This window comes from Branchiostoma lanceolatum, chromosome 16 (assembly GCF_035083965.1).
Source record: "Branchiostoma lanceolatum isolate klBraLanc5 chromosome 16, klBraLanc5.hap2, whole genome shotgun sequence".
Lineage (NCBI taxonomy): Eukaryota > Metazoa > Chordata > Leptocardii > Amphioxiformes > Branchiostomatidae > Branchiostoma > Branchiostoma lanceolatum.
In genome coordinates this window covers 12,008,510-12,021,550 of record NC_089737.1, presented here as the reverse complement: position 1 = coordinate 12,021,550, position 13,041 = coordinate 12,008,510, and the positions used below count along the sequence as shown (strand labels likewise).

The 13,041-nt window shown below is 43.5% G+C and overlaps 1 protein-coding gene and 3 non-coding genes across 4 annotated transcripts; 1 reads left to right on the top strand and 3 right to left on the bottom strand.

Moving 5' to 3' along the window:
* Positions 1-1,767: 1,767 nt before the first annotated feature.
* On the bottom strand, positions 1,768-1,838 carry Trnag-ccc (transfer RNA glycine (anticodon CCC)). The gene has a single exon. It is a non-coding gene; the product is annotated as a tRNA-Gly (tRNA).
* Positions 1,839-3,081: 1,243 nt separating this feature from the next.
* On the bottom strand, positions 3,082-11,218 carry LOC136422240 (sodium-coupled monocarboxylate transporter 1-like). Its single transcript, XM_066409885.1, has 13 exons — positions 10,792-11,218; positions 8,747-8,812; positions 7,892-7,943; positions 7,604-7,671; positions 7,077-7,231; positions 6,530-6,670; positions 6,131-6,277; positions 5,610-5,739; positions 5,359-5,447; positions 4,856-4,974; positions 3,910-3,977; positions 3,593-3,679; positions 3,082-3,306 (listed from the first exon to the last, which is right to left on the bottom strand). Exons 1-13 carry the CDS (start codon positions 11,137-11,139, stop codon positions 3,082-3,084), a joined length of 1,695 nt encoding a protein of 564 aa, XP_066265982.1. The 5' UTR covers positions 11,140-11,218.
* Positions 8,345-8,415, top strand: Trnag-ccc (transfer RNA glycine (anticodon CCC)). Its single transcript has one exon. It is a non-coding gene; the product is annotated as a tRNA-Gly (tRNA).
* Positions 11,219-12,915: 1,697 nt separating the features above from the next.
* Trnag-ccc (transfer RNA glycine (anticodon CCC)) lies at positions 12,916-12,986 on the bottom strand. Its single transcript has one exon. It is a non-coding gene; the product is annotated as a tRNA-Gly (tRNA).
* Positions 12,987-13,041: the final 55 nt, after the last annotated feature.

Here is a 13,041-nt window from a genome sequence, read left to right as displayed (position 1 = left end):
GTGTCAGTGAAAAATGTTCTGAACCAATGAGGGTATTAGAATCTACCCAAGAATTATGTTCATTTCATTTAGCTAGCCCACATGATTTGATCTTAAGGATGATTTCCACTCGTGCATTGATTTTTGCCAGTTTTCAAAAAGAAAAAGGACAGTCATGCCCGTTTGTTTCATCCATCTTCTTAAACTGAACAACGTATTGTCAAATTCGAAGTTGTCTTTTGAAAGAACAAATGTGAAAATGAGTTTCACGGTTTCATCAATGATGATCATGTCAATGTTGGCCATCAACATTTCAGATTTTTGCTGTAATTATGTTGTAAATATTGGACGAATAAATCTACATAATTGTCATGTGGATAAGTGATATAGTGTGTGAACAGGATTATTCTTCAATTATTCATAAAGATAAATCATATACCTTGTATCCTTTCAACCGCATTTTCCTATTACTCTCTCAAGACCGTCCTTTACTGAACGAGTGTAGTATCTATTCATCGAGGAGAATTAAACATCAAAAAGAGGAATATCTCAAGATCGGCCCCACAAAAGAAACATCTCCTAACTTCAATGAATCCGAATATTGATTTCTTGGAACTGTCCCTTCACCTATGTGGAAAATAGGTGGATCATTACATCAATGTACTCAAAACTGTATATTTTTCTTGTAGATCGGAGGCCATTTAAAGCACTCACAAGTTTGCACTTCGATTAGTTGATTTATATAATATATAATCTAATAGCTAGTTAGTAACCGCAACTTTGCTCAATGGCAATTAGACGAATTTAAAGATTCTAGTTTACAAAGAGATTCAAAAAGAAATTCTCAAATATGATACGATAAATCCCTGTATAATTCCACCAGGTTGGTGAATGATTGAATAGCAAAGTCCTTCTATTCACAATGGTTACTTGGTTGTGGATTAAAAACTTTGTTATTCATGATACGTACGATAAAGTTTTAAGGCATGACAATGATTATTATAGTCGCAGCAGCGTACATATCTGGCCATACAAACATCTGCCCTTATTACCCTGTCAAAACCGGACCAAATTCTCAGATAGAAGTCTGACATATTGGATACATCAGTAGCCCTATACTATTTGAATGTACCTTTTAAGATGGAAGATAAATCAAGCCTTAAAATAAAGTCTACGTATAAGTGTTTGCTTGTGACGTCACAGCCACAATGGTAGTTCGTTCTTCAGTTCCTGTACCGACAGTCCGGCACGCTGTTGTCATGGTAACGGTGGAAGATCACACAGAAGTGTGGTAATACACCATCTCGTTCTTCAGTTCCTGTACCGGCACGGAGTTGTCATGGCATCGGTCAGACGATCTGCTGTCCCGGGACAGGCGCTTCATGTCTACGTCATCATCGTCCAGGTCCCACTGGCGGGAAAAACAAGATGAACGTGAAAACTGTAACTGTTTGCCTCCCACGTTTAGACATCCAGGTAAACAATATATAAGGACAATTTGATCTCTACAACTGGATAAGATTCGGAGATTACTTCCAGACATTTTGAGTGACATCCATCAATCTTCTTCAGCGCCACTAGAATGGTAAAACCGGTTTAATATGCAAATGGTCACTCAATCTTTACGTTCGCGTTACGAAGTAAGATGCGCCGCTGGTGTAGTGGTATCATGCAAGATTTCCGTTCTTGCTTCCCGGGCGGCGCAGTTCTTTTATGTTGCTTGCTTAGCCGTCATTTCGATCACTATTGAACAAAATACTTGGTTTGAAAATCATGTACGAAAAACAGTGCGCCGCCCGGGAATCGAACCCGGGTCGCAAGAATGGGAATCTTGCATGATACCACTACACCAGCGGCGCCGATGCTTCATTACTCTACACCTATATTATTATGGCTTCAAGGCTAACAAATTTACCGGTCTTCTTTTGTACGGAGTGCTGGTCATGTTCGGCAGGAAGTCCGACACGGTCTCACCGTGTTTCACTCCGCATCTGGGGAATAAGGAGGGAGGGAATGAGTGAGAAACAAGTAAAGGAGAGCATTAGGAGAAGAGATTGCGTGTAAAGATCAACATTCAGATTAAAGAACGTTTTCACAAGTTAAACATTCAAAATATGCACTACAATCCAGAGCAATTGGTTCTGATAGCTGAAGAGGACCGAGTCGAGAACAGAAGTGAACAGATCTAAAACAACTACGTATTAGCCGATTATTCTAACCATCCTTTCCTCGCAACGCACCAACACCGCAAGTCTAGTCTTGAAAGAATAAAGTGTGATTTTATCTCAACATTTTCTTATTCTTGCAAAACAGCTCGGTAACGTCGTTACGTTTTAACTAGCTTGTAAAGAGGGATGTCATCCTTGCCTGAGAGGTTTTCTGGCTCTGACAGGTAGACAGCAGCACAGCTGGTCGAAGAAGGGGCTGATGAGTTTGGGGTCGATCTTCTCTGGGTCCTGTGCTCCTGAAGTAGCAAAGAAAAAAAATTGTGTTGTTGTTGTTTTGAATTATCTAAGCCAAACCACATGAGTAAACCATACACTCTAGAGTACGATAGATAAGAGTGATCCATGATGAGTACATAACGTATATACGTAACAAACAAACAAGTGGATACAAAAGGATCAACCAACGTACAAGTATTTTGATAAATCAACATATTGAGTTTAACGATTACATCAACTTTTGTCATTACTGGCAAACACCAGCTGCTATTTCACAGTTCAAACTGAAGTCGGCAGATGGCGCTGTTGCATAGGCCCACCTGTTATAAAACTGATGGCCAGACCGATGACGACACAGCTGAGGACGCCGACACCTCCGTTCCACAGGTACGACATGCCGTAGATCTCAGAGCCCGGTGAGCTATGGAGAATGGGGTAGAGAAGAATAAGCGCTTTCACATTTCCGAGTGCGCACGACTGGTGACAAGAATTGTGGGTAGTATGTCAAAGGTGAAGGCCCCTGAGACGTAAACAAAACCTGGTCTGGACATTGTTATGCAAATCGAGACAATAGTCGAGACGAGAACTTTTTACAAGCCATAATGGGCCTTTCTTTTCTTTTATTTATCTTAGTCTTACCCAAACGGATCGTTACTTATTACCTTACGTCTGAGTTCGGTACTGCAGCCGTTGTAAAATTGAACGCTGCAACGGTCGGCAATTCTTCAGCTAACAAGCCACTCGTGACGTTTGCAGTCCCGTTGCCATGGTTACACCCGGCGATAGAAACAGGCGGTTTCCACCTTGGGTAGGGGTGGGCGAACTGGCCGAACCCCAACCACATGGATATGACCAGGCTGCAAAACAGGCCCACAAATCCACCCTAGGTATGACAAAATTCTGCAGTTCAATGTAAAGTTAGCAGTTCGCGCTACTACAGATACGCTGGTGTGTTAACAGAACAATACCGAAAGAAAGACGTGCAACAACGTCGCTTTAATTTTCGCATCTTACTGTACAATGATCCTTTATAGTTTCTCTTGATAAACAATTGGGTTATCGACTACAGACGAGTTTTAAAAAAATCAAATCATGTTAAGATATTTACCCGAAATTTCTTCCCCAAAGTATATCGGTCAATTGTCAAGTACGATTTCCTTATAACTCACCTTTCCATTTGCACACGGAAACAGCATCCCGAGTACAAAGATACCGAGGATCGGGCCTCCAATCGTCCCGAAAATACTCAATCCTGCCTGCAAATGGTACCAAAAATAATGTTTTTGGATCTTCATTTCAACTGTATGCTTTCTTTTGAGACAAATTTGCTCAAGGAAAATAAAGTCCATAGGGCGTGCAAACTCTTTCTGACGTTCTGCATTTGATCTGCAAACTTTCTCATGCACAATGAGTGCTAGCTCTCCTCCTCCACTATGTCTACTTAGGATTTATGTGTTATACTGTTTACCTGTTATGTCATACTTACCTGTATAATGGAGCCGAGGAAGGAGGCCATGTATGACATCATTATCATCAACGACCCGTAGATGAACACTAAGGGGAAAGAAAATGAGTCAGTATTTACTTTCTAAACATTGGACACCTGACATGATAGAAAGGCAAAGTATATAAGTACACCCTGTTTCTTTCGCATCCAACTTTTGAAACGAATGTTTGATCTGTTTTCAGCATTATAAAGGTAAAACACGTCAGTTGTGGCTCTAATCCTGAGGGGGTATGCCTAAACACCTCACCCGACCTCACCCGACCTCACCCGACCTCACCCGACCTCATCCGAGTCTAAAATGCAGTGTATACGGGACAGGGACATCATTTGACGTTCTGGACACGTTAAATGTGCAATTATGAATGCAAAACAAGCAGCAAACTCTAAGTATTTGCCAGTTTTTATAAGTTATTCCGCTCTAATGGGTGCCGCGAAACCCCCATATGGTGCGTATTTGGGTTGTAAACAATGGCGAAACCCCGCGGAAAATAGATCAACTTTGACTCGTCAAATCTCGTTTCTGACAAAAGTCTGATTCCTCTGAAGCACTGTAGGAGATTGGTGAATTTGTTACGATACCGGAGACACATTTATATGCTTGATCTGACCTATTTTGACTGCACTATTGAGCTTTTTCCGTGACCATGCATGTCTTGATACTCAAAACGGCGCGTATCACCCTTCTATCTTGGAAACGAGCGGAGTAACTTATAAAAACTGGTAAATACTTAGAGTTTGCTGCTTGTTTTGCATTCATAATTGTATATTTAACGTATCCAGAACGTCAAATAATGTCCCTGCCCCGTATACACTGCATTTTAGACTCGGATGAGGTCGGGTGAGGTCGGATGAGGTCGGGTGAGGTGTTTAGGCATACCGATCCTGAGGTGTGGCCAAAAAAGAAACATTTCTGATTATTTCTTACCGAGAACTTTAGAGATAACTGTGTATCTGAGGTCAGTCCACTCCTTTTTCCTTGTGAGCGGTTTGATGAAGTCTTCTAACGTCACAGCCGCAAGCGCATTTAGTCCGGAGGACATGGTACTGAAAATACGCATTACAATGGTTGTACACTTGGTATGCGTTCAGCAAAGATCAGGTGACGCTGTTACTGTTGTAGACTTCGTGTTATACTAGAGAAGAGGGATGCACTCAAAAATGATATTTTACAGCAAGAAAATGTACAGCACAACGGTTGTGGAAACTGTGTTCACACTTAGAGGGGGGGTGTTATGTGACTATATAGGCCATCTGGTAGTTGTCTCTTTTTTACACACTGGTAAATAAATATGCCTGTCCTTGGTGCTGAACACTATCCACACGTAGAACATACCTAGAGAGACAACCATTGAAGCCGTTTTCTTCCGCTACCATTTATTTCATTTTTCTTATTGTTTTTCATATATCCATGGCAACGCTACACCTTACCTGATAGATGCGCTAAAGACAGCAGCAGTGAAGAGGCCGGGCATGCCGGGAAGGTGTCCGAGGACGTCCAACGTCAGGTAGGGCATCAGCTGATACACAGAAAAGAGCTACGTCATCGTTTTGGTACACGGGGTTCTGATACACATATTACGTTCTGATACATAAACATGACATTATAGATTTATGTCTACCCAGGGGATAAAATCATATGAAAAATGCAAAATTCAAGATGGCGGCCGTTGACCTCTGACCTGATCGTTGTTGAAGATGTTCCCCGCCAGTCTGGGGTCGCAGTCATGGTAACGGGCGTAGATCACCAATCCGGACATGCAGGCCAGGGTCACGATCACCCCGAGACCCAGGATGTTTAGGTACAGTGCACTGTAGAACAAAAAACAAACTTTGAGAGACACAAAACGACAGATACGAGTGAAAAAGAGCATGAGAGAACAAGATGAAAGTGATTTCTTGTGTCCCAAATATATGTATATAGTTCAGCGATATGATAAGGATGGAAGCAATGAAAGAAAGAACAACAACATTTTGCCAGGTGACAAGGCAAACTGTACCTGAAGTCACTCATTGCCACTTGTTCTTGTGCCTCTGTTCTTGTGCGTAGCAAAGCTGAGCCTTGCTGAGTGCATGCAGTGTATAAAAGCTGTAAGAGTGAGTGTGTATGTGTGTGTGTGTGTGTGTGTGTGTGTGTGTGTGTGTGTGTGTGTGTGTGTGTGTGTGTGTGTGTGTGTAAAGCTTAGCAAAGCTTAAACCTCACAGCTGTGCCTTGCGGAGTGAAGAACAGCTGCAGTAGCGTTGCACTTGTGCCTGGTTAACTCCATAAATGGCGGTCCATGTGAAGATGCCCCCCACCCACACCGTCCAGGTGGAATGACGAACCTTTGGGTCAGGATCCCAGCTGGGAAAGGTAGAAGGTCAAATATTACATATCAGAGACACACATTAGTCCCTGTAGACAATGGACCGTTCCAACCGAACACCATAAGCCCCGCCCCCTGTTCTATTTCGAACACCTCCGTCGGAAACAGCTCTTGACGGACAAAAATGGCCGCCTGCAGTTGGCTATTTCTCTGAAATAGAACACTGAAATAGAACATGGTGTTCTATATGTTCGATATGGTGTTCGACGGGATCGGTCCATTGTGTCGAGCCTTACGTTTGCGCCTTGCGGAGTGTAGGGCAGCAGCAGTACCGCTGCACTTGTGCCTGGTTAACGCCGTACACAGCAGTCATGACGAAGACACCCCCCACCCACATCGTCCAGGTGGAGTGACGAACCTTTGGGTCAGGATCCCAGCTGGGAAAGTCATATAACGAATAAGGACGAATATAGGATATCGTTACAATGTGAATGCACCATCACTCAACTGCAACGGGGGGCGACACAAACTTCCGGATCTCAGGATCTTAGCTGGGAAAGTCATGTAAGGGTGAATATTGCATATCGTTACTATAATGTAAATGTACCAGTACCCAACCCGGACGGGGGCGATAAAAACTTTCGGATCTCAGCTGTAAAAGTCACAAGATAGGCATCACAACTGTCACAACAGGCAGTATGTATGCCTTACTTGCTGAAGTCTAGCTTGTGGCCCTGCCGTGCCGAGGCATTTTTTAAGTACGTACGTATGCCATACTTGAAGAACTCTAGCCTGTGGCTCTGCCGGTGGTCTGAGGACGTTTCTTAAGTACGTATGCCTTACTTGAAGAACTCTAGCCGTTGGCCCTGTCGTGCTGTCTCCCAGACGTTGCTCCAGCCACCTGCCACCAGTGTGCCCTGGATGATCACAGCGAGAAACCCCGCCACCATCACACACACCTGAAACGTGTCAGTCCACATCACCGCCTTCATACCGCCCTGCAGAGAGAAAGAAATATCTATTTGACAAGTAGTCAGGCTATCAGAGAATAATAAGGCTGTGCGTGGTTCCAAATGCGTATGAACATCGATATGCATTGTGAGTAATATGACAAAGTTGGAGGCCGCAAGACTTCAACAAAATACGCCTGAACATATATCAAGCATATCTAGATAATAACTATTTTTAAGTTGGGTGTCTTCACCCTTGACATATTATCCGCAATACATCTCACAGCATATACCCAGTTGGAACAGGCTTATAGTGTTGGTGGCAACGTGACAATAACGTAATTCGGTACCCCATTTTGGTGGGTTATAGCGAGTTTATACCATGTATAACAAATGAAAATAACAAATATGTGTACTCACAATCGCGGTGTAAAATGTGCACACGATTCCCATAGTCAGTACAGCCACCCACAGGTTTAGCCCTGACACTACAGAGGGTAAGAGAAAAACGGCTGAGTTTACGGAATCTGTCGCTTACTAGTCAATATCACATTTTAAAGATAAAACAGAAGAAGAGCGAAACAATTGGTAAAAGAAGAAATCAATAACTTCATTATGTCTTTCCATCTGTTCGAAATATATTACAATTGAAATAATTTGCAGACATAGCATTTTTGGACATATTATCGTGTAACTCCTAGCCCCTACCTGCATTCAATGCCAGTGATGGTGCGTAAAGGACCAGTCCCATGTAAATAATCTACATAAAATAAACAAAGAAATAAGTAAACAAACAAACAAGATCACCCAATAATATCGATGGAAATCGAAGACGTTTTTGTTTTTGTTGTGCTTTTTTCATAGGGAGTCAAAACGTACGTTTACTGTAGTGAAGTTCAACTGATTAAGTCAATGCAAAATAAGATGGGAGTCTAAAAGTATCTGGAATTTGATGACAAATTAAAGAATATCATAACAATGCACCAAGGGTAGGACCCTGCCTGTCATTGTTAAGTTTTGTAGTGTAACCTCCCAGAAAGGGATCCATTTAAAGCGATTTATTCCCAAGTTTAATCGTCTGGAACTTGCAATTTGGAAATCAATCAAGTTTGGGTAATTGGGTAAAATCTATAAGGCTGGCTACATGTTACATGTACACCTGCGCCGCTGGTGTAGTGGTATCATGCAAGATTCCCATTCTTGCGACCCGGGTTCGATTCCCGGGCGGCGCAAACTATTTTTTTCTGAATTTTATTTCTTCTTCTTTCTTATCTCTTTTCTATTCTTTGAATAACATCACGTAGCTGTTTAAAGGCCACAATGAATGAACTAATACTGGTAACGAAGAAGAGTGATGGATTTCAGCGGCGTCACTACTCGGAACGCCCGGAAGCAAATCTTCGAATTCTATCCAGTTGTAGAGTTGGAATTGCCTTTATATGATATTGGTAAACAATGTCATCTATCTAGTGACTTTTAGTCCCAACAAGAAGTACTTCTTACATCAGTTGTGCCACAGAAATGTTACGGAACAATTAGGTAGAAAGAAGCTAGGCACGTCACCATGTTAATAGTGAAGAAGATGGCTGTAAGTATCCGCACGGCCTTGTTGAACCTCTTCTCCAGGTACTGAATGGAAAAGAAAACAGAAAATGGTCCAAAGTTTATTTCTAACAAAGAAGCCATAGCTAAACATTCCTACAGGGAAATATGTGTACAACTTCCTTTAGGTCCTATAGAGCATTTAAAAAAACGACGCCTGAAAAACTTAGCCTGGAGTCCAGCCAACGTTGGCGGGGGACCGGTAGCGACGTTCGGATCCGACGAAAGCTAAGAAGGCTTGACTCCAGGCTATGAGTACCCGATTAACGGCTCGTCCCGACTTGTCCGAAGCAAATATTTCACCTCCTGGGAAGGATCGTGAGTTGTTTTTCTGAACTCGAAGAGTGCTGTTGTTCTCCCGAGACCTCAGCTGGTGCTCTGCTCCGATATCTGGCGGCGCGCCAGCGTTCGGTTTCATCTGTGCGAGGAGCTGTTATCAGTTCTTATCACAGTTCCGGCTCAAACTGTATGATCCTGTATCAAACAGCTGATATATACCTGCTCACGTACGTGGATTATATACTTCATCCAAATTTTGATCGGCACAGTTAAACTAGCCTGGAATCCAAACCTGTTTGATATAGCTCCCGAGTCTCCTCTTCGCATTTTTCTCCTATTTGCGGACAGGAGACTCTGGAGCTATAATAGGTTTGGATTCCAGGCTTCAGTTAAACCCGTCTTTCGGAAAGGCCGTAAAACGTCCCGTGTTCAATGAGGTGCCCCGAACACGTTAAAGCGGAATTGGAAGGGCTAGCAACAACCCTTTCTGTAAAGATATACCTTCCGAAAATAATTTCATCAGGTTAGTAGAACATATTGATATTGTGGATTCTTTTTACACAACCAGTAAATCTCACCTGCTGACGTTTCGGTGAGAAGCAGTACTCCAGTCAGAAGCTCTGAAGAAGGTGTCTGACGGACACCGAAACGTCAGCTGGTGAGATTTACTGGTTGTGTAAAAAGAATCTCCAATATCCTAAGATATATATTGCTAGAAAAGTGCTGGCTTATGCGCCACTGGGCACTACAAGGTGAACAATAACAACAACATCGCCGCAGTAACGCTAGCTTTTCAAAAGTTTTTGGTCGGAGGACGCCATGTTGGATTTGGCGACAGTATAGAAATGGGGTAGCCTAGAGGGTCAAGGATCACCAAGATCGCACTTACAGCCCCGAAATCCAATATCTATCAACTGTTGGCAGCTTTTGTGTGGGTATTATATGCGTGGTCATGCGTCCTTGGGTCAATTCGGGCCAATGGAGACCATGAGAAGTGGGTCCGTCTCCATGACAACCTCGTCTTGTCGTCTGACGACATGAAATGTTCAAAACAGACATTTAGCTATAATCATCAATGCAACCAGCAAAAGCAGTTTTAGCCCAATGTTATTGTATAATCGGAAACAGGAACTCAAGTGCTTCTAATCAACCAAACATTCTTCCTTTTGGCACACATACAGATTTGCCGATAATATGTGATACGCATCTCAATCTACTAGATTCTTTTACAATTGTCTTTCCCACAGCGGAAAACATCAACAACCACAACAATTTTTTTGGGGTATGAAAGGAAAAGGAAAGTAAAGTAAAGGAGCAAATAAAACACAATAACATGATGATAATGAACACAATACATCTGTGCAATGAGGTTTCTTGATCTGTGGCAGTATATAAAGAAGCAATGGCTCTAGCAATCATGCATGTAATTTCCAAGCAGATATAGAAAGGCAACACCGTAAGCTTCCTGTTCTAAACCTGGATGCCAGACCCCCAATCTCTAATATATCTATGATCATCTATCATGTTGGGAATCATCAAGGCTACCCTGTTCCTGGATGCCTTGACCTTTCCACATCTGCTTGAAGATAATCTAACAAATTTAACGCGAAGTATTGCTGTACGAGTGAACGTTCCCGGACCACCTTAGCCCTTTCTAGTGCCTTTCTACATCTGCTTGAAGATACATTGACGCAAAGTATTGCTGTATGATCTTTTATCGTACCAACCTCGTTTGTACTGGTGACTCCAAGTCTGTAGAAGGTCGGTAGGAAGAGGTGTGCAGTCAGCACAATCACGAACACATAGGTGACGGCGAACATCCAGTACATGGTGCCGTTAGTGTAGACCTCCGCCGGGGTGCCCAGGACCGTGATGGCGGACATGAAGGACGCCAGAAGCGACAGACTCACGGGCAAAACCGACATGGAACGGTCCGCTAGCAGAAACTCCCTCTGCGTGCGCTGTTTCCCGCCCGTGCACGCGTAGTAGAACCCGATAGCGATGGAGACGCCGAACATGAAGGAGAACACGGCGTAGTCCCAGCCGCTGAACCGCAGTTCTCCCTCCGAAGCCATCGCGATACACTCCCGCTTTCTCTTTGGTTGGTTATGGTTGTGCACTAGACAACACCCCTTTGCTGGGGTCGCACGCCCAAGAGGTGCGTGGTTATTGGTGGTTCCTCAGGTGTTGCGTGACCTCCTCCCTGACCTTGGCCGGGTCTGATATTTGAGTAGGTGAATATGGTAGAGTCTAGGTTCCAGTCTAGGACAAGTCGCAGGCTTCGTTCACTGCTTCATTGGCAGTAAATCCTACTTTACTTCAGTCCACTAGTAGATGGTCGTTTGTAGAGAACAACACACAGCTCTAGAATGAGAGACGTAGCCTTGACCGTGCCGTACTGTGACCCGCTGTCGTCGCAGGTTACGCCCCTCACTGGCTTTCTTTCAAGCCGTGAAAGAATCCTACGTGACATTGGAAGGTTACTTAAAAGGTACCTCAACAACTCAAGTGACCTCCAGTGTGCAGAAGGCTGGATGTTATGTAAGATCACGGACTCCTCCAAGGCAACTGGTTTGGCGCGTCAGTAAAGGAACGAATCAAATTACAGGTCAAGAAAAGGGCTAGTTGTCACTCTAGCTAGCCTGACTAAAACTAAAACATCCGCCGGCGGGGAGGGACCAGTTACAGCCTCAGACAGCGGAGTTTGCGTTACACAGACTATCACTCTAGATAAGAGTAGATAACAAACTCAAGAGTATTACAGCCAAGGGAGGGAGATAAAGCACTATGGAACCCGCAGAAAGCAGCAGGCATAACGGAGCGTACCGATTCGTACGTAACGCGTCAGCACAAGTCGACGAGGACCAAAACATCGAGGGGCGTACATAAACACGGTGTTAACATCTGGAAACACTCAGGGACAAACCGTTGTGGTGGCAGAAGTTGACCTCCTTTTCCTCCCATCATGAGTCTGTTTGTATGGTCCCAGATTCCGGCCCTTTAAGTAATATCTAACGGACCATCCCTCTAACAGGTGGTTCGTATTACTGCAGCACGGTGAGCCCATACCGGTGACGTCAAGGTTACCTTGGTCCAAGGCCAAGCCAGCAGGAAGACAGACGCATCTGCATCCGACCAATCGACCTCTTTGAAACTCAGATTCGAATCAGCCATGACCCGACGAATGAAAACTTTGAACACAAAAGCACTTGTGTTCAAAAGGTATAATGACGGCCAGCTTGTATCTTTTCCAAACTGTGAGAATTGTCAATCTGAATACTAGTACATCCTTTAAAAGCTGACATCTTCCCACATTCGACTGGCGAGTTTGTTTTGCGATTTGTCGGGTCATGGCTGATACGAAGCTGAGTTTTAAACAGGTCGATTGGTCGGGGTGATCTGGTTTGAACTGGTATCTAAGGGAATGTAATACTGGAAAGTTTATTGCAAATTCCTGCCCGTAGGCTAATTGCAAGTACATGTACATGTTACACGTAGTGGACGGACAGAAAATGATGAACAATGTTACATATGACTACTCTAGTCTGATGGAGCCGCCGCGGGTGCAGATCTTGGTGGTTGTAGCAAATATTCAAACGGACACTAAGTTCTAACTTATTGGGTTCGGCGTCTTTTTCCGAGACAGTGGAAGACGAATGATCCCACTTTTTAATGTGTATGTTAAATGTGTATATTGGAAAATAGCTAGATGGCGTCTTGCACTGTTAAGAGCGTTCACAACGCGGGACAGTACGTTACTTCTTGGTGGCGATGATTAACTGTTCGATTTTACAACCATAATATCAGATAAAAATCACCAAAGAAAATATATCTCACCAGAACAAAACTTATGCGCCGCCCGGGAATCGAACCCGGGTCGCAAGAATGGGAATCTTGCATGATACCACTACACCAGCGGCGCAGGTGATAGTCTTCAGGCTATCGCCTTTTGATTTTCTTATCCCTCGATTGATTTC